Source organism: Protomyctophum bolini (genome assembly GCF_963924005.1).
Source record: "Protomyctophum bolini genome assembly, chromosome: 3".
NCBI lineage: Eukaryota > Metazoa > Chordata > Actinopteri > Myctophiformes > Myctophidae > Protomyctophum > Protomyctophum bolini.
Window position 1 is genome coordinate 34,611,759 of NC_137864.1, and position 22,181 is coordinate 34,633,939.

The following is a 22,181-nucleotide window of genomic DNA, read 5'->3' on the forward strand; positions in this document are numbered from 1 at the left end:
GCCATTCCAGGGGAACAGAGAGAGAACACACTACGAAAGAGAATGCCTGCTAGCCACATTTCGCTAGACATTTCCCTGATATAAATAAATAAATACTTATATAAGTAAGTAAATCATACCTGCCAACTTCAGACGTCAGATAAAAGGATATTTCTTTCTGTAACAAATATGTAACAAAGTAGAATTTCCAGTATTTAGTATTTACTAACATATGATCCATTAAAAAGCCTTTGACCTTTGACCAGGTTGATAAGTGTAAACTCCCACAAAAGCAGGATAAATGCTGGCGCAGGAGTCGTGCAGGAGAAATGGTTAAATAAAAGGAGTCAGGTATGAAGTAAATAGGTCAGAGATGCTTATTGACGGTATCAGCAAAGATACCGAGGAGTATATCCCCATTTCAATGCACTAGACCCCTGGGACAAGGATTGCTGAGGTGAAGCACAACACCTACCATCAGCTCCCAGCATTTACCACACGACTTGCTGCACCCAAGCCGTGCCACACCTATGTTGAGTTGGTGGTACCCGGGATAAAACTCATGGCATTGTGGTGCAAAGGCGAGAGCTCTACTGACTGAGCTGTTTAATTTCTCTCTTTCCTATGCCCTGTTTGTGTTGATGCAGTTGCCCACCAGTCACCATAGCAGCAAGGACAGCGAGGGGAAGCCCAAGAAGCTGAGTTCTCATGGCCTAGGTGGTCATCGGAGCAAGAAAACAGGAAGCACTGGCAAGAGCTGCACCTCCTCCTCATGCTCCTCTAGTCCATTCAACACAGGTAACTTAATGGAGAACTAAATGTGGCCAGAATAGCATCTTGGGGCACTACAGTACATGAGCTAACTTGTCCCATGGAACTCGTTAGACCTATGTATTAAATAAACCAGTGTCATTTTCAAGACAGCCACAACAGTGTGAGTTTTTGACTAGGCGTTTAAGCTTTCTATGTTTATCTTCAGGATTAACGTTCGTTCATGTTGTTTTTGCTAGGGGTCGGCTCCCTGTCTTCAACGCAGGACTTCCACCAGTTCTCATCGTCTTCCCGCCTAGAACGTGACCATGACCGAGGAGGCGAGGACCACAGTGGCGAGGAGCGCAAGGAGCGTCACAGGAGAGTGGTGGTTCAGCCGGACGAAGCGGGAGACCAAAAGAAAGACGAAAAAGACGAGGAAGAGGAGGAGCAGGAGGAAGAGGAGGAGGAGGAGGACAGTAAATACCACAATAAGCCCCCGGCATTGACCCCTGCCGATGGCCCTCATGTAGGTTCACAGGGTCACGACAGGTCAGAGAGCAATTCCAGCCCCTTTGAGACCAAGGTCACCATCTCCACCTTTGGGTCCATCATGCGCATCACTTCCTCGTCAGGGCTGGGTGGCAGCAGCAGCAAGATCCGTAAGATTTCCTCTTCGGGGGACTACAAACCCTCCAAGTCCCTCTGCAAGCCCTCTCACCTGGTCACGCCTCCCATCCTGGAGGAGCCCGACCCGGAGGAGGAAGGCAAAGCCACGCCTCCACCACCGTTGCCCCGGGAGAGGAGGCACCGCGGCAACAAGAAGAGTCGGCACGGTCCAGGCCGCCCCCGGGGGAGCAAAAACCGAGAAAGGCGGGAAGAGGACTATCATCACCACCATCATCACACCAGTGCACCTCCTCTGCCTCCAGCCTTAACCTCCTCCATCTATCCCAGCCCATCCTCTATTCTGCACCCTGCGTTCCCCTCCTCCACGCTGCCTCTGACAACCACCTCCACCTCCTCCTTTACTTCCTCCTCTGCCGGCAGTTTCTCCACAGGCCGCGGTAACTCTCTACTCAGCTCCGGTGAGTTTAACCGTGGGTGTGTGGTAGCCCTCTAGCTTCCTGTGTGCTCATATACTGCTAGAAAGAAAAGCATTGCATGCAGAAAACAAATTGTATCAGTACAACTGTCTGGTTGGCTGCACTTTGGTGTTTATTTGTAGCTTGATTGAAGATTTGGTGAACGTTTCCAATTTCCATTACCCATGGCAAGTTAAACAAGAAAGTTAAAGATGTAGGCTTATATCAGTAGTACTACATGTTCCATTTAAATTAAGTTAGATATCAGATATCTGAAATTCTTTGTACATTTTGTAATATGCATTGTCAAGTTGACAATGGATTAGCACAATTAAAACAAACAGAATGTGAATTCAAACAACACAAAATACAACAGGCCGTTAAAAAAACAAAAAACAATTGATAAAAAATTGCCGATTTACAAGCTCACACTGTCGCATTGCAACGTGTTGTGAGCAATGTGTTGTGTGTAGATGTGCTATTTTCACTGAATGTTCACCCCAGAATAGGGAATAGGGTACTATATGTTATTGTCTTCAAATTTCCTTTTAGAATGCATAATAGTGTTGTCTTAATAATGTAAAGCAATCATTTTGTTGTTGAAATGTCCTATACAAATAAACAGGCTTTGCCTTGACTTGCTTCAACCGGGCTTACTTGGACAGGTCAGGGAGTAATGTAATTCGTAACATTGTTTATAACTCTGTGCTATTGGAAAGTTAAAGTTAGTTTCCTAGCTAGCTAGTTTACTGCACACAAGATGGCCCGATTTCCTGCCCTAGATGGTGACTGGTTCTCCGACCTGTGTGTGCTGTGTGTATTTAAGCACCTCTATTTACACCATGATTTACACGCTTCTGCTGCATGCTGTTTACAGTATATCTTTGTAAACATGACAGCTCCCTCTCTCTCCCTCTCTCTCTGTTAGGCATCTACTCCAGTCTCAAGGACCCTCTCACATTAGGAGGGGGTGTGTGCAGCACCCCTTTGTCACTAGGCGGAGGAGTGTGTAGCACTTCGTTGTCCCTGGGTGGTGGTGTGTGTAGTACTGCCCTGTCCTCAGGACTTCTTCCATGTCACGTCTCCACGCTTTCTCTTCCTTCAGTCAACTCTCTCTCAAATACACAGGTACTCCAGAAGTACAGAGAAGAAATAACCTCTATTCTACAACATGTAACTGTGTCTATTCACGAGAAATAAAGTTTCCTAGAAATATTATATTTCAATTCCACATAAAGGTGCATTGTGTAGTATTTGTAAGGATAGCAAAGTAATTCTGTGCATTGGTCAGGTTGTCTGTCCAACACTTTATTCTCTAACAACACATTTCGAAAACTACAGGCAAGTTTAGCATGGAATTTGTTGATAACCTTTATGCTCCCCAGAGGATGAACTCTATGCGAGTGACCTTACCTGTGTCGCAGGCCAGAATGTTAAATTTATAATATCTACTAGGTAGGATGAAATCTCCAAAATGAATTGAGGAAAAAAAGAAGAAAAAAGCCTATATATGTATCGGGTCTGGATCGCATCTTAGTGCTCTTGCTGTGTGTGATCCCTAGTCGACGATCATTCATTTAGTGTGAAAGCCACAAAGATATAATCACAACTGATGAAAAAAAAATAAAAAATAAAAAGACTAGTGTGAAATACTTAACGATCTGATGACTTGCCGACAATTTTAAAACTCCTACATTCTGTAGGGGCCATAAAGCATGTTTCAAAACCCTGCACCGCTGTCTGGGGATCTGTCTGATGAAACATCTTGACACCTCCCTTGCTCTTTAAAATCTACTCGCCACCTCTAATACCCATGCTTTCCTCTACTGTGTAATGATGGATTTTACAGTGCAAGATTTCTTCTAAATATTTTAGCTGAATGGTTATTCATGCAAAAAAAAGGAAAATGTACATTCACAGCACATATTCTGCCTCCAAACTCTCTGTAGTTTCATTGTTAGATATTTAAACATCTATCTCTTCACTTGGCATGATGACACACCTGAAATACCCTACTGGAAGTACCTAAGTCTGTCCACAACTCCACATATCACACAATGCATCTTTAATATTAAAATGTTGTTAGTAAATGGCTTTTGATAACAAATTAAACAGTCGTGAATAATTAATTCGGACTAGATCAATTATGTCTAGCTGTGACATTATTTTGAAATAGTGGAAGTCTTATTTGGAAATGAAACTTTTCTTGAAGCTTTATACCAGCTAACTTTCCCTGCCAGTTATATCTGCTGTCTTCTTGTCTCATAGGCCCATCCTGGTTCCAGTTCTTCCTATAGCCAGACGTCCACACAGCCTTTTGGCAGTTGTCTCTCCACAGCCCCTACACTGCCACCACTACTGAGCCAAGCCCAGACCTCACTGCCAGGTATGAGCAGTGTTCAAAAAACCACTTCAGCCCTATATGGATATTCGTACGACAAATCTTGTAGATCTGCTATTTTGTTTATTTTTTGAATAATAATATACACACACATATATATATATATATATATGTATATGTATGTACATATACGTATACATATATCATCAAACATAAATACCAACCATGTCAGATGACATTTTATGCAAAAGGAAACTGTATTTAATTCAGTCGGAGCAGAGATAGGGATTAAATATATCCCCAATGGCTATAAAGATTAATGACCAAGAGGGGGATATGAAAAGCAGTACCCCCATCCCCCAGAAATGATAACCCTGGGTATGAGATCAACATAGCATTCTTCTGGTTCCTTACACACAATTTTGTTACAATTCCGCACAGACACACAAGACGACATGTAACACCACAACCTATCTCTCCCTTCCTAGAATCTGACCTCGATGACTGTCGCTTTCCGTGTCAGGGAAACTCACCGAGAGAGAGCTTATCATCACAGTAAGCTTCATTCGTTACCCTTTCGTTTAGCAATCAGAGCATTTCTTCACATTTCTGATGGGATGTTTAGATAACGCTCTTATTGATGGTACTACAACATTGGTTAGTGCAGTTAGTTCACTTTTTCAGCCAAATAGATTGAAATGATCTTATATAAAATGTAGTTAAATCTCAGAGAACTGAAGAGAAACCATTTTCTCTTCAGACAAAACATTTGCACTAGTGTAAATGCAGGTGTGTAAATATTTGATCTTGGCATTCAGGCTTTACTACACACTGCTTGAAGAAAGACATTTTAAAACAGAAGCACAAGATCCCACAGGGGAAAGCTGGGGAGGTGTTTGGGGAAAAGAATCACATTCCAACTGCGGCAATGGTGTGCAACAGCAAGAGGAGCAACAGAGCAATGGACCACCACATTGGTCAGCTGCTAGTGACCCATCACAGTAACATTGAGGAAGTGCATGTGTGTGTCTGCCTGAACTAGTAGATTACAAAAACTATTCAGACCCAAAGTCTGCCTGAACTAGTAGATTACAAAAACCATTCAGACCCAAAGTCTGCCTGAACTAGTAGATTACAAAAACCATTCAGACCCAAAATGAACAGTAGATGTTTTATTTGTGACTGAGGGTAGTTTGTTTCCCAATTCTGGGTGTAGACCAACACACTGACCCTTTCTTCCCTGTTCTGGCCTCCAGGTCTCCTATGAGCTGTCTTCCTTTGCTGTTTGACCCGAGGGATGTAGGGGGTCCAGGGGTTCGAGCCCGTCCAGAGAACATCCCCCCAGCCAGCTCCCATATTGAGCTCCTGTTAGAGAAACATGGAAACGGAGAGATGGGCGTCAATAGTGAGTGTTCTCTGTGCACACAAATTAAGCATGTCTGCAGAATCCATTCGGGCCTGTCTGTGATTCCGGGGACATTTGCAATTATTCTTCTTTGAGTTTGGTGGGGGTGGGGGCGGCCAATGTCTGGACCAGAAGTACATAACAGACAGCTTCCCTCTCTGCTGTGGCTGGGTCTATTATTATGCTGTTTGCTGTGGTGTATTTTTCTCCACCTGCTTTGGTTTAAGTCTACTCTTTGTGACACTGAATGCAGTGCTTGGAGCTATTCAGTTATATGCATATATTCCAGGACACTGTTGTGAACAAAGAACAGCCCGATGAGAGACAGCACACTGAGGTGTTTCAAAGCAGCCATGATGGCATAATAATGTAAACCATGACAATAATGCTTCTCTGTTTGGTTATATTTATTCACTATGTATCATTTCCTTTTCCTCTTAAGCCAAATCACTTAGTTCCACTTTTGTTGACTCACTTCATCTGTATGAATAGCACCGTCAACTGGCCTTTAATATCCACTTCTAGTTTTAAATAGGAGCTGTCTCACTGACGGCTCCATAAAGAATCCATTTGAAAAACATGTCAGAATACATTATCTGGTTCCACTTTAATTGCATTATAAAATGACACGTTTTGTGGGTTGTAGGACCTAAATCAAACAATCAAGCCCATCAACAATGAATTGGCGGTAAAATCTAGATTATGTTTAATTTCATTTTATTTCTGTGTTTTCTATTGAAAATGAAAGACTGTGTGCATGTGGTGTTCAGATGCAGTAATGACTGGACTTTCATAAGTTACAGTGCTACATTTTAATGTACAAAGATCATATGTGCAGGATTTTCTCTAGAAAATGGATTGTGAAGTGAATTATGCTAAACATCCGCAGTGCATTCTATAGTAATTAATATATTCATAATCATAGTAATAGTCAATGGATTAAACATGACACAACACCAGTATGTAAATCTACCTTTAAATCTTTCTCTCTGTCTCGTGTCTAGTTGTGGACATGCTCCAGTCTCTACACTCACTGCAGCAGGAGAACCAACGGCTCCAAGACCAGATCCTCAGCCTGACAGCAAAAAAGGAACGTCTGCAGCTGCTCAATGTGGAGCTGGCCGTACCCTTCCCTCCACAAGGCCTTTCCGCCCAGGGCTCCATGCACACCCAGATCAGCTTCCTCTCATCAAGCCTAGGTCGTATTCTACCCTTCATTAACATTTCAAGATATTCATTAAAGCAGAACCACCTTCACTGAAGCCTGGAGTCCAAATTTGGAGACGGAACATACTATTTGTCAAATCCAAAGGATTCCATGGACTAATTAAAGAGATATTTCACAACATCTACTCAGGCACTCCAGACAGTTTTTAAGTTGTTTGAGTCAGTATTTAGATATTTGACATTAATTCTATCGGACACGCCCCCTTCCTATTCCATTGTAACTTCAAACTCAATTTTCACCTTGATAGATTCATTGAAATTTTTGGTTCTATGTATAGTGCTCTGAAGTGAGGAGGCCATGTTTTCTCCATTACTTGATTCATTCATGCAGCGGACTGACCTCATGCTTCCTTCTATGCATGAGGAGTCCAAGCTGCTTCTTTTCACCTGACAGGGGGGAATTTCCCTGGCCGGACGTAACGCGTGGAAGGAACACGTTATTCCGACCAATTCCTTTCCCCTCCATCAGGCCCCGGCTGGCCAGGGGGAGGTAGTTTTATAGGGAATTCACACTGAGACGGACTGAATCCGTTTCATTGGAACCGTTTCCGAATACGGTTGCCTGGTCCCCGATGGCCATGATTCACATTGCCCGAGATTCAACAGCGCACCCGGGTACACTTGCATAACACACTTTAATCCTCCAGATGACGGTGTGCTTGATGGCTGGCGCGCACGGACACTGACAATCAACTGTGCGACATTGTCTCAAATAAATTCAGACACACTGCATTGCATTGCCTCTTTGGCTCTTTGCCGTTATACTACTATACTGTCAGCCTGCCTGCTATTCACTGTGTCAGTCAGTTCTGTGCTCCAGTGTCGTGTTTGATATTAGTTTGCTATGGATTCTACTTTAGCATTATTATTATTTTGTTTTACTTTGGAAACTATGCCAAGCAAAGCCCAAGAGCCACGTGTAGTCCGCAGAATAAGATCAGCGCGTACTGCAGTGCTGCACGTATACGCAGATTCAACAGGAGACGGGCGGCGTTGATGAAATGAGCTGGTGTTACGCGTTGTGCAGCGGCTGTTTTTTTGTTGACGCTTGGCTCGTCGACTAGAGATTATGTCACGTTCTTTAAAAAAAAACAGTCCACTTCCTTCTTTAGGTACGCATGCATTCACATTGGAACGATCCGTATCTGAATACACTTCAACGGTCCAGAGACCCGCCCCCCATGCGGTCCCGGGGACGGTTGGGCGATCCGCTCCCGGGAACAGTACGCATCATTCAAACTACCACAACATCTGCCAAGTGGTCCCGAGTGCGGACCCGGGACCATAGTGTGAATTCCCTATTAGAGACCAGGATTACTGCAAGTTTTTGTGAGGGTACCTACCCTAGGGGACACGGGGAGAACATTAAAACTCCACACAGAACCAAAGGTTCGAATGGAGTTAGTTTGAAGTTGTTTTTGTATATGAAGGGGCATGTCTGATAAAACAAATGTCAAATATTCATGAATCAAGTGTACGTAAAACTGTCTTGGGACAAAAGCCAGTTAAAATGACCCCAAACATGTTTGAAAGGGAAATATGTCTTTAATTAGTCTTCTTCCCAGATGATAATGTACTCTCTGTAACGGTACCCTCTTTTCTTTAGACCCTCTAAACACCAATAAGAGTCCCCTATCCAAAAGCTTCTACCTGAATGACACCTCCTTTGTAACCTCATCTGAGGTAAGATCCCTGTGTGCATCCCTTAATTATTATTATTACAACAATTATTATAGCATACATACAGGTATCAACTATCAAACCATTCAAACCCTGCTAATACTAAAACGTAAAATAGAATAAAACTAATACTTGGTTCTTTCGTTGCATAGGAGCTCCACTCTGGTAGTCCGTCCCGTAGCAGCTCCTCTCTCTCCTTCCAGAGCACTCCGCCTCCGCAGCAGAGCCCCGCCTCTTTTGGCCAGCTGAATGGATTGGCTCGTGGTTTGAGCGACGGCCTGGGAACCATCAGCCAGGCCAGCGGCTCCGCCCTGCCAGTGGTGGGCGGGCTCATGGCCTCCCTGGCAGGAAGTCCTCAGCTAAGCATGAACGGTGTGCTGGGAAGTCTGAACGGAGTGATCCAGTCACCCGTACAGAATGCCTCCCAGCCTGCACTGCCCGCGCTCCGGCCCCAGCCTCCACCTCTCAACCCCCAGGCATTGGCACAGGGTCTTCAGCTACCTAAGAGCGTGAGCCCGTACGTATGCTAGCAGTCTGGTTCCATTAAAGATGGAGTGCCACGATTTCTTTCCACCCTAAAACATGATCACCAGGTATTAATACAATATAATATATATATATTCTTCCAAAAAGTGTACAGTATTAGTTAAAATCATGCTTTTATGTGGACACGCCCACCAGTTCATTAAGTATGCCTGGTTTGCCTGGTGGGTGGTGATGGTGGTGGTGGTGGTGGTGGTGGTGAACTGAAGCCGCACCCACAGCTGTAGTTGTATGATAAAGGGGGAGGGGTTAGGGTAGGGGCTGATAGTGTGATGTCACTATTTTACTGTTTATTTCATTGGCCCGTTTGACTGTCAAGGGTTCAGCCTCCAGAAAGAAACCCTAAATACAAAGTTAATACACCATTGCACATAAAAACAACTCCAGGGTGTCTACTGAATTAAGTACTGTCACCTCATAGACACATGAAAAACTGGAAAAATACAAAATTTGTGGCACTCCATCTTTAAGATTAAAGAACGTTTTAATAGCAAATAGCAAAAAACCAGAAAAACCTTCGCCTTCACCACACAAGTTTTATGTAGGGTAGTAGTTTGTTTTCTCACAGAACACATTGGAACGATAGAATTCAGATGGGATGAATATCAAATAAATATATACGATTATTTCAAAGTAGCTATTTTCAATATGCCACTATTGTACAACAAAGTATTTAATTTCAAACTGTAGATGGTCACAACAGAGTGAAGCCTAAGGCCTGACTCACACATTCACAACAGATTGATGTATAGCTGATGCATGAGACTTATTGACTGAACCAAGCTAGCAATTCATTTCCAATGGGAGTCACATGGTTTGACACAACATTTTTGTTGTATGAGGGGGAGGGGGGCAGTCCAAACACAGCCAAAAGCTGTACAACAAAAATGTGTCAAACCATGTGACTTCCATTGGAAATGCATTGGGAGCTTGCATCAGTAAACAAGTCTCATACATCTAGCATACAACATTGTTGGATGCTAGATGTAAACAAAGTGTCATGCCCGCCCCAATGCATGTCCATGGAAGTCACAACATTTTTGTTGTACGGCTTTCGCCTGTGTTTCGACTGCCCCCCCCCCCCCCCCCCTCATACAACAATAAACAAGTCTTATGCATCAGATATACAACAATCTGTTGTGAAGGTCTGAGTGAGGCCTTAGGCCTCACTCACACTGGTGTCTGGTGTCTGTGTGTGTCTGGTGTGTGTGTTAATAAGAGTGTGCCTCTCTCGTGCCAGGTCATCTCTGCTATCAGAGCAACAGAAGCAGCTCCTTCTCCAGCAGCAGCAACAACAGCTCCAGCAGTTTCTCACCTCACAGAACTTTACTCCTGTAATGAAATATTAAACTGTGTTAATATATCTTCTTTTCACTTCTTTAAATTCATCCTAGTAGGCCAGTCAATCTAAGCCAGGGGTTTTCAACCCATGGGTTGCGACCCCTCGGGGGTCACCAAATAATTTTGGGGAGTCCCCAAATTATTATTATTATTTATTTATTTTAACTTTATGGCTGGAAAATGGAAATGAAGAGTTTGCATAGTACACATAGTATATGCATAAACTTTCCTAGTATTCAGTATTTCTAGTATCCTAGTATTATTAATATAGTAGTATTCATTTATGATATATTTTCTCTATTATTAAGGTTATTTTTGCAGTCAGTTTGTATTAGGGGTGGGGAGGGGGTTGCGAGACATGCCAAAGCATTTCCGGGGGTCCCCAGCCAAAAACGTTGAGAACCCCTGATCTAAGCTAAAATTGGGCGTGACCCAAAATAAATCGCAATATTAGTCGTTACAAATTGTTGTATTGAAAAATTGTGGATCCTGGTAAATTCAGGGGTCGAAAGTTGGGGTACCATTAAATAATGTGATGCTGGTGTTAAATTAACACCAGACTTTACCAACCAAAGATTTGACTGGTAAACTACCCCCTTATATATTCCTTCTATTATCCATAAACCCATATATAGCTGGCCAATGGATAAAAATGTTAATGGTCGGTGCTTTATTTGTTTTCTTGAGCTTCTGTATGTTTCCCTTCTATCAGGAGCAGCAGGTGGTTGTATACCAGATGCTACAGCAACAGAGACAAAGGGAGCTACAGCGCCTCACGCTGGCAGGAGCACTCACATCCACCCCAACCTCACCCTTAATAGCCCAGTCACCCAACCTGCTGTCCTCAGCAACAGCATCACCCCTGCATGGTGGCCAAGGGATCCCCCTCTTTGGCCTGCAGGAGACTGCACTTCACAAGCCTGGCGTGAGTCATTTATGAAAAGATTTAATATTACTGTTCCAAATCCTGGGGTAAAGAGCAGTTTGAATTTTTTAAGAGAAAAGGTTTGTATTCTTGTTTTCAGGCTACAGGAGAAAAGGGTGGAGACAAAAACGGCTAACAAATCTTGCTTGAAGTGGCTAACATCAGGAACACAGTCATTGAACATCATTGGAAGGAAGCTGCCCTATCAAGTAATGAGGTCAACATTAATCTTATATCTAAGACTTTTGAATTCTCTTTTTCTCTGCCATCTCTCTCTCTCTCTCTCTCTCTCTCTCTCTCTCTTATGAATGTATATTGGAACAGACTTAAATGTGTAGCTGTTTTTCATGTCTGGGAATTATATCAGAGATTCTTCTCATAGGATTTTTTATTTTGTGTAGGCAGCTTTCAGAGAACATTAATACAGTGATCTCTAATTAAATTGCACTAATTTGTTAATCCAATCAATGGGGCTGCTTGTGTTGGCAGGGCTCCCTGCATATCCCTGAACATAATATGCAGGATTCTGGTGTGAGTCCTGTTTGAACTCTGGTAAAATTAGGTCTGTGTTTTTTTAAGTACTCAAGCACTGACCCATTTTTTATTTGCCCCTTGGTTGAATAAATATTTCCGTCCATTGTTTTCTCTCTGACAACAATTATAATCACAGACTTCTTCCGCCTCTTGAAACCTCAGTTGTCTTCCTTAATATTTTGTTTCATTTTCCTCTGTCCCCAATTTAATTAAAAGCTTCAATATGTTGCAGCCGCATATTAGCAACAATGTGTTATGTAAATATTAATGATATCACCATTTGTGAACATAATATCAGTCATATTATGGGTCTTTACATCGGGCTGTTTTCCCTTATTGACATATTGACAAATAATGGAAAACAAAGGCCCCAAAGAATATTCTAAAGTAATAACTCATTTAAAGGTGGCACAGATAAAAATAAATGGTCCTATTGCCCCATTAGAGACTGGCATAATTATGCCGTTTAAAGTTGAGTCTTTATTATTCAACATCCATCCCCTCTGAGAACTTATAGAGAATTTTATATCCTACCTGTTGCTACCGAGATTAAGCAGACTAAACCAAACATTTGAAAGTAAGAAATTAATTGTATTTCCTAAGCCAATGTGCATTTTGCATATTAGTAGCTATTAGAGCAAATTAGACATCAACACAGTACTTTATATTGATTATTGGTACTTAATGGGCCACTAGGGACTGACACGTTTTTGCTCTGAGTATTTTGCACTCTATCGTGACGTGTTCCTTTTTTCGTATTTTGTTTTTATGTTGCTCTCATACATAAACTTTTTTTTCTTTCCTGACATTACAACTAGTTATTTTAGCAATACTGGATAGTTAATGCCTTAATGATGCTAGATATACAATTTCAAGAGCCCAAAGGCTTATTCTCTTGTTTTCTTACTTTGATAAGTGTTTTATACGCGGTATATGGAGGACTTACTTGAGTGAAAGCACTCTTCCTAAATCCATTTACACTTTTGATAGGTAATACTGATAATTTCAACAGTCGCAACATGTGATTAACTGTAGTGATAACTAAAGTGTCAAATTATTTTGTATTGTAATCCTGTCTTAAAATGCATTGTGTTTTGTTTATTTGTGCTTTTTAAAAGCTGAGAAACAATGTTTTATTGAACCTCAAACAGTAAGGCCTACATTTCAACTTGCCTGAGACAACAGTAATATTATTATTATTATTATTATTATTATTATTATTATAATAGAATTGCTGTCAATATAATGTATTAAATAATGAAGCTCAGTTATGGTAAGATAGTAGAATGCCAATGTGATTACTGTGCACCATGTTGGCCTTTACTACAGGGCTATATTAAAGCCCAGTTCAGTACATACAAGCCAACTCATGAACTCTGATAAGCTTCTCTTTCCTTCTAATGCGCATCCACTTTACAATGTGATTGTTTTATTAAGCTTGTCGGATAAGAACTGCCACTCGTCCTATGGCTTTCACAATAAGGAATTATTTTGTAATTGTTTTCTCCTTTGTTCCTTTAGCACTCAAATACTTTGACATTTCTGTTTGCAATCTCAAACGTGATCTCCCATACATGTGATATCTGAGGACTAGATTGTTCTATTCGTAGTTACTGTAGGTGTCATTAAGGACATTCAAGGAACTTAGTTGGTGAAAAATACTGTAGCAATGACTGAAGGAGAATGTTTATTATGTTGACAACCCATAAGCATGAATACTGACGAGACCTGTAATTAGAGGTCTGTAATTGACCAAGTATGTCCTTATGAGTTGTTGCACAAGAGAGGCAAAATCTAGACAAAAACATATCCAAGATATTGATTGAAAGTAATTTGAAGGATTTTGAAGGGGGTTCTTTCTCCTGTTGCACTGGGGCATTTGGCCCAATTGTACATCTTTTTTTAGTACCTTTTACATTTTGTTTTGAGTAAAAGTTGTATACTTCAATATGTTTGTGTAAAGACACATTTTTAAGCTTTGAAGTTTGGGTAACCAAGATAATCCATGTTATGAATGTTGTACTGTGTATCTTTTATGTATTTACAACATGTTTAAGCACCTGGCTCTGAATGATGTGTGATGGAGAACGAGTTACGGGATATGGATTGCATGAAATGCAGTGAAGTCTCAATCTGTTGCTAAATACCAAGTAATGACTATGCATAGATTTAAAATGCATTGTTCCCTGAAATAAATTAAATTAAATTACCACTGAATTTTCAAAAATGACATAGGCATTGTACAGTGTAATTTGAGAGAATTGATTTAGAGGAATTTGACAATATTAAGATGAAATGCCCTGTAAAGTATTTTGATATTTTTGTGTGTAAAATTAAAAGGACAGATTAAGGAAAACCATTTTTTGGGTCAATAAATGTATTTTACAGAGTTATTGCTTGCCAACACTTTGTAAAGTTCAAGGTTCAATGTTCCCTTGTCTTAGTCATAAATACATTAGAGAATTATTACTGGTTAATGATCTGCTTATCTGATATAGAACAACTGAAACATATTAAGACTAGTGGACTCCAGACTCAACTCAATATGCCCAGTGGTGTACAGTAACCTAGTATTCACTTGAGTAGTTTGATTGATTGATAATTGTTTTTCCCAGTGTCCATATATGGAGCTGGCCTGTTTTGACATAATTCTGTTTGCATAGACTCCATATTTGGGCATGCCTGACAAAGAACTCCATATGGGCATAAAAGGGACACAGACATAATATTTGGGTGGGGAATGCATTTCCAACTTACATCGTTCCAGTAGGCCAGTGCCCACCGGGCACTGTTGTAGAGGCTCCAGGCCCAGGGCACTGCTCGAATAATAATAAAAAACCACACCCGTGTGAAGTGAGGGGCCGCTCATATTGATTAGGTGATGGGAACATAGAACCTTTTTTGGGGGGCCGGGTGAGTGGGGAACATAGAGCCTGCATGGGAACATATAACATGGGGAACATAATAGGGATGACCTGTCAGGGGAAAAACAAACGGTGTCAAAACAAACGTTTGTACGTGTTGGCGTTTTTAAAACAAACATTGAACTAAAAACAAATATTAAACCTATAGGAGTGGCTAGCGCAGCGCGCCCCTCAAAAATAAACACGGGCATCTCACTTATTAGGAGGGCAGTATCAGTCACCAGAAGAATGGATGGGTGTTTTTGATTAATCTTCCAGCCTTACTCATCTGCAAAGAAAATTAAAATGGGGTTGACCGTTGATGATCGACCTACCTAGGACATTAATATAAAGGACGGAGGGAGGAACGAAACGGGCACTCCCACGTCACGTCACGGGCGTAATGTTTACATTATGATTATAGGCCTAAACTATGTACTGTAGACTACATAGTAGGCGTTTCTTATTACCTACTCTTCGAAACCGATCGTTAAACTTTAGGCTACTGCTCTTGCGAGGGAAATAATCAGACAATATCCCTCCTTTAACATTGCGTAGAGCTTGTAGTACAAAGTTCAAAAACGGACACTACCGGTAGTCTCGACATTATGAATGTAAGGATACTGGTTAAAGGATGCCTGGACACTATCAAGTCACTTCGCCCTTTGCCTGTTGTCTCTACGATGGTAAGCAAAGACATCACACTGCGCTTTACTTATGGAGCAGGCTGCGACATTTCCGCCTTTAATACGGCGTAATCTATAGGGTTTATAACACGTTGTTTATATAGCACCTTTCATGACATAGAAATTCAGCGCAAAGTGCTCTACAAGGCAGAGAAGAAATTAGCCCTGAAAACATGACTACCATGATGATTATCATGACAGTCATGCAGTAACTTTACCCTGTTTTTTGCGATCGCTACATTTACACGAAATCCGTATATATAAACATTCGGATTGCAAATATAAAGTACTCACTTTTTATCCCACGGGTGTTAGTTAGTTGCTGCGCCCGAAATTAGCACTGCTGCATCCCGCGTTGTTTAATAAAAAGCATTTTTATCCGAGCGCCCCGGCTACTTTTTTCAAACGGGGTTCGTTTGGGAAATCCAAAGTTGCACACCGGGAGCGCACTCGCCTATTAGTCTGTATTGGCAGGGCGGTCAGCGTACCTATATCGAACACACCGAGTGCCACCCTCCTCCCGACCGATAGGGGCGCGTAGTTGAAAGCCATGGCAAAATAACAGCTCGGATAAAAATGCTTTTTATTAAACAACGCGGGATGCAGCAGTGCTAATTTCGGGCGCAGCAACTAACTAACACCCGTGGGATAAAAAGTGAGTAGCCTACTTTATATTTGCAATCCGAATGTTTATACGGATTTCGTGTCAATGTAGCGATCGCAAAAAACAGGGTAAAGTTACTGCATGACTCTCGTATGAATACGAGAGTCATGTTTTCAGGGCTAAGAAGAAATAAGAAGATAAACATAGAATATATAGGTTTGATGGATCCCCCCAACTCCAACGTGTGTCGAGTCGACGTAGTTCTCAAAGTAGTGCCTCACGTCACCCGATGCTACGCGTCACCAGGCTTTCCACCGGCTCGGTTCAACAATGCTGGTTAACAAACTGCCCTCCCACTCTGGGCGTTTTGGTGTAGAGCACACCAAAGCCTTCTACAAAAACCTAGGTGTTTGTAAAGATGATTTTAAAATGGCAATGGTAACAACTGAGGAGGTACTTAAAAAACTGAGTGCCCTCCAACCCCACAAGGCCACTGGCCATGACAATATTCCCTCCAAATTTCTCAGAGACTCAGCCATTTCCATAGCTCCAGTCATCACCCACATAGTAACGTAAACGTAACCCACCAACGTAATCAAAAAAGTCAATCAAAGAACAAGATTCCTTTACAGGATCTCCTCACTGTCACTGGTCAACAAAAACACCTTGAAGACCTTAACAGGAGCCCTTGTACAAGGTTTCTTTGACTATGCATGCGCCTCTTGGTACCACAGCACCTCAAAGGCCCTTAAAACAAGGCTCCAGATCTCCTAAAACAAACTGGTCAGGCTCCTACTTGCCCCCCCCCCCCCCCCGAACCCACCTCACCCCTGCCCACTTTGACAGGCTGGGATGGCTTAGGGTCTACGACAGAGTACAGCATCTTGCAATGGGTCTGGTCCACAAGATTCGATACACGACCAAGATACCCATGTACCTGTCTAGATACTTCCTTAATGTAAACGAAGTCCACACCCACAACACCAGAGGGAGTGCAACAAACCATGTACAACCCAGATTCGGCACAAACAAGGGACTAAATTATTTTCGCTCCTATGCCACCAAAATGTGGAACGCCCTACCAACAGTCATTAAGACATGTGAATCCCTTGACTCCTTCAAAACCAAATATTGTAGGCCTATATTAAAATATGAGAACCATGTGCACAGTTCTAAAGAAACTTCTTTTTCAGAGTCAGCGATGCTTTCAGTCCACCCAGCCTGTTGTTGCGGCCAAGATGCCATGTCGGGTTAAAGTGTCAGCAGGCAAACGTTACGCGTGGTGTACTTGTGGGCACAGTCAAAAGCAGGTTGGCTATCAACTTTATTAATATAGTCTATAGGCTAGGGGTACACTTGATGATTGAACTGTGAATCTTTTGTGGACAGGGGTTAACAATTTTAAACAGAATTCATTCAGCTCTTTGAGTAGGTCTAGTTAAACAAATACATTTTTATTAATTATTGTTTTATTTTCTTTCTGTCTCAGCCCTTCTGTGATGGTGCCCACAGAACAAAAGCACCTACTTTCGCTCCTCTACGCTTCACCCCTGATAAGGATATGGCAGTCATGCTGTGTGCCTGTAAACAAACAAACAATGCACCTTACTGTGATGGCACACATTTTAAAGTCATTTTCCGTGGGTTAGTTCATTCTGTGAAAAGGATGTTTGGAAGATAACTAACTAACTAAGATATTATAGATTGATTGATTGATTGATTGAATATCCTGCTTTATTACTATTAGACAGAAATGTCATGCACTTGGTCTAAAAGGGTCCTGTGGACGTGTTCCATTGTTTCCATTCCAAATTCAATGAATCAACATAGCATAAAAAAATAACACCAAAATACAATGATATGCTTTATAACCTGTGTACAAATCACGAATAAATCCATTTAATAGCCTAACTGGTGTGTTCAATGTGACTCTGAGACCATGCATTCTTTCTTTTATAGGCTACACTTATAAGATACTTTATAAGATATAGGCTAATTGATTGATTGAAGTATTTATTAACAGTTTGCAGAATTACAGTACATCTCAAGCACAACTCAATACAAAAACTGTTAACTGTGAGTGGACGACACCACAAATTACACTTGTTTACAAGAGGGTCCACCGATTTCAATTCATCATAACATTTAGAGACATACAAATATACACTTCTATATAGCTAAAAACAGGAAAGAGGTCAAAAACGTATACAGTGGGGGGGGGGGGGGGATTCAGATTTTACTGCAGGGGCCAGTTTTGAATTGCAGTTGTCCGGTGCTCTTTGAGAGTGGTTTTGAAGGAGTCAAGGTATTCACATGTCTTAATGACAGTTGGTAGGGCGTTACACATTTTTGTGGCATAGGAACTAAATTAATTTGGTCCCTTGTTTGTGCTGAATCTGGGTTGCACACACTGTATCCTAACATTCCTGAATCCTGGTGGAACCACTGGTAAATGATAATTGCTGTGCTTTCCCATAACCTCGCTCATAGGCAGATTTGATATGCAAATTGAGATTGCATGAATGTCTGGCTTCTCGGCTGCTCTGGCATGCCCTTATACTCTAAGGCAGTGATACTCAACCTCAGGCCCGCGGGCCACATCAGGCCCGCGGGACCATTATGACTGGCCCACCAATGAAAATCTAAAAAAAAGAAGAAAAAAAAATCTGGAAAATGAAATAAAAATAAATAAATCTGAATGAAGTTATCTTTAATTACATTATTATAAGTAATACTATTAGAGTTGTACTATTACTCGAACGAAAATAAAAGCTTGGGGGGGGGGGGGGGAGATGCAATGCAAATGAAAGACATATACTCTGTATCCCTATTCCCTGACATAATTTTATAGCTAAACGGACAGAATTCTATTTTATTTCAATGATGAAACCCAGCTGCCATTAATAGTTGGAAATGGAAATGGAAATTGCGGAAATGGAAATTGCGGAAATTGCGGAAATTGTAATTGCGGAAATGGTGGAAATGGAAATTGCGGAAATGGAAATTGCGGAAATTGCGGAAATGGAAATTGCGGAATTTGCGGAAATTGCGGAAATTGTAATTGCGGAAATTGTGGAAATTGCTCTTCACTTATAGCTATCTATTTTCAGGTAGATTGTTTTATTTTACTCAGTCAGCCATATCACTACTCTTTTTTTTCATGAAAAAGGTCATAGCTGGGTAATCTATTTTCAGGCAAATTGTGTTTATTGTATTTTATTTTACTCAGCCATAACAATTTATTTTCTGTTAACCAACTTGCTGGCTGGCAGGCAGGCAGACAGCTACTCATAGACAGGCAGACAGACAGCTACTCATGGAGAATTGGACAGGCAGGCAGTCAGACAGCTACTCATAGACAGGCAGACAGACAGCTACTCATGGAGAATTGGACAGGCAGGCAGACAGCTACTCATGGACAATTGGACAGGCAGGAAGGCAGACAGCTACTCATAGACAGACAGACAGCTACTCATGGACAATTGGACAGGCAGGAAGGCAGACAGCTACTCATAGACAGACAGACAGCTACTCATAGACAATTAGGCAGGCAGGCAGACAGCTACTCATAGACAGGCAGACAGACAGCTACTCATGGACAATTAGGCAGGCAGGCAGACAGCTACTCAGACAGGCAGACAGACAGCTACTCATGGACAATTGGACAGGCAGGCAGGCAGACAGACAGCTACTCATAGACAGGCAGGCAGACAGCTACTCATAGACAGGCAGACAGTAAGACAGCTACTCATTGACAGACAGACAAATAACTACTCATGGACAGACAGACAGACAGACAGGCAGGCAGGCAAAGAGCTACTCATGTTATGTTATTATGTTATTATAACAGCTACTCATGTTATGTGCAATAATTTGTGCAGTTATGGAAACAGCTCTTTGTGTTTATGCAAGAAAATGTAACACATTTATTTATTTACATATTGTGTGCATGCACATTGTACTTTGATACATTTTGCGAAAATAAAGCAATTGAAAGAGAGAAGTTATCAAGTATCATTAATGTCGTAATTTTATCTACTGGCCCCTGGCCCCTTGACATTTTTGTAATGTGGCCCACAGGTAAATCTATTTGAGTATCCCTGCTCTAAGGGCATGCCCCCATAGACCCGGGGCACGTTACTATGTGCGACGCCACTCCTCCGGAAGTGACCGCGTATAATTTAAAATCAGTTGCTGCTTGTGATATTTAGATGTATAATAGCAGGGAACAGACATTTGGCAGCCACAGAGATCCGGTACTCACACGAGTCACACCGCCAATCGACAACTTCACATAATTTACTTTTATAGCATTAGCCTGCTGACCTGAGTGTCCTCTTCGTGTAGAATAGCGTAGAGTAGACTCGTGTGTGTGAGAGACAAAACAGGTAAACATGAGCTCAATGACACTGACAGTGTCAACAACAATTTTGCGCCCGTGGATCATTTCAACCTTGAGACTGTCTATGGAAACTTCAAAAGTAAGTAGTATAAGGATAAGGTCTCATTCATTATACATACGTTGATACGTACCCAGTATTGCTAAATAGCCATAGGCTATTGGTTCTTTGCTATTATTTTGATGCATGGGTTTGAATACCGGTAGGCCTAGTAACCTCCTACGTACGTTATATAATATTATCCACAGATCAAATATTGCACCCGACCCCCAGAAGAGCCTGTAATTGCCTCCAAAACTCCATTCAAGGTGGAACTTATTGCTGGGAAGCGTTACTCGTGGTGTACCTGCGGTCATAGCAAGAAACAGGTGCTGTGTTAAACATGATGTAATATTAAATCAGGAGAGACTTGTAATGAAAAATCTATCTAAAAAAAAAAAAAAACTCCTCACATAATATTTTATGAAACATAATTTGAACTCTCCCACCCTTTTCCCCTGTAGCCTTTCTGTGATGGTGCCCACAAGACAAAAGCCCCAGGGATGTTCCCGTTGCGATTTGTCCCTGAGAAAGACATGACAGTATGGTTGTGTGGCTGCAAGTACACTAATAATCCACCTTATTGTGATGGCACACATAAGCAAGACTTCATCAAACTTGCCCCACGTGAACAAACTCTTGAAGACCCTTGACAAAGCACAAATCATTATTGCTGTTAAACTTTGCACAGTTTAAATCACTACATGTATTAAAAGGTCATGGTTTCTTTGCACCTACTGTACATTGCATCATACGGTTTACATTTACACTACAAGACCTATTCAATAATTTCAAGTTTGTTACATTTTCATCATCTATATTGTAAAGGTCTTTATGAAAAATGTATACCGTCGGTACATAAGTTAATGCTGTTAGTTTTTGTTGAAAGCTCGAACACTCTTGAAATTACATGTATTTGACTATTTAACTACATCTGTGAAACTATATATATATATATATATATAGGCTGTCAAACGATAAAATAATCCAATTAAAAATCATGATTAATCACCATTCGAACTATGTCCAAAATGTGTCATGTTTTTCTGTATATTATTGTGGGAATGGAAAGTGACGGAATGTATGCATGTATGTTTTATTCTTTACAACAAATCCAGTGTGGTAGGATGGTGTTTCTGTCTCTCACCCTGTTGTCATGCTATGTGATTTGAGCTGCTGCTTATGTAAATTGTGCAGCCTTTAATGGCAATAACAGACTTGTTTTTCCCAGATCCAGCTAGGGCTATAGTGCAGAGTGGATGGGATTATGGCATCTCATCTAAGCATGGTGAGATGAGATGCCACATACATCCCATAAATTAAATCAAATTAATTTCACAATTCATTTAACTCCGTTATTTTGACAGCCCTAATATATTTTTTTAAATACTTCTAGTTTTTGCTGTGATATTTAACTTTAGCAAACAGCCAGCCAGCATTTTAGTAGGCTATATAGACCGATTCACAGAGGGGTGCCCTGGGCGTGGCCATTACTGAGGTACATGGAGCAGGTGCTCTGTAGACCAGGTGTAGCTAATCAGTGCTGCTGCACTTAATGGTACACCTCAGTAATGGCCGCACCCAGGAAACCCTCTGTGAATCGGTCTATAGACGAACACTGAATTTTAGGATTAGCAAGCAACAGCGTTTTGTGGCTTGTTGACAAAAGGTCCTTCTCTTGTTGATATGACCAGTACTTAAGTGAACATATTTATTTGGCACAATTAAAAAAAAAATCA

The 22,181-nt window shown here is 41.3% G+C and overlaps 2 protein-coding genes across 6 annotated transcripts in view; both read left to right on the forward strand.

Annotated features, from left to right (window-relative positions):
- LOC308313334 (protein AF-17-like) overlaps positions 1–14,203 on the forward strand; it is a 20,667-nt gene extending 6,464 nt beyond the window's left edge. For all 5 annotated transcript variants that reach the window (XM_080760417.1, XM_080760419.1, XM_080760418.1 and 2 more), the window contains 12 exons: positions 627–777; positions 990–1,817; positions 2,743–2,942; positions 4,083–4,200; positions 4,644–4,710; positions 5,412–5,560; positions 6,565–6,759; positions 8,394–8,470; positions 8,620–8,984; positions 10,251–10,344; positions 11,064–11,276; positions 11,377–14,203. In XM_080760417.1, coding sequence (XP_080616543.1) covers positions 627–777; positions 990–1,817; positions 2,743–2,942; positions 4,083–4,200; positions 4,644–4,710; positions 5,412–5,560; positions 6,565–6,759; positions 8,394–8,470; positions 8,620–8,984; positions 10,251–10,344; positions 11,064–11,276; positions 11,377–11,412 — 2,493 coding nt within the window. In that variant the 3' untranslated portion in view covers positions 11,413–14,203. The remainder of the gene's footprint in view (positions 1–626; positions 778–989; positions 1,818–2,742; positions 2,943–4,082; positions 4,201–4,643; positions 4,711–5,411; positions 5,561–6,564; positions 6,760–8,393; positions 8,471–8,619; positions 8,985–10,250; positions 10,345–11,063; positions 11,277–11,376) is intronic.
- A 6,012-nt stretch (positions 14,204–20,215) lies between these two features.
- On the forward strand, positions 20,216–21,771 carry LOC308311347 (uncharacterized protein). Its single transcript, XM_080758034.1, has 3 exons — positions 20,216–20,484; positions 20,652–20,771; positions 20,907–21,771. The coding sequence occupies exons 1-3, from the start codon at positions 20,398–20,400 to the stop codon at positions 21,093–21,095; spliced, it is 396 nt and encodes a 131-aa protein (XP_080614160.1). The 5' UTR covers positions 20,216–20,397; the 3' UTR covers positions 21,096–21,771.
- The last annotated feature ends 410 nt before the right edge of the window (positions 21,772–22,181 follow it).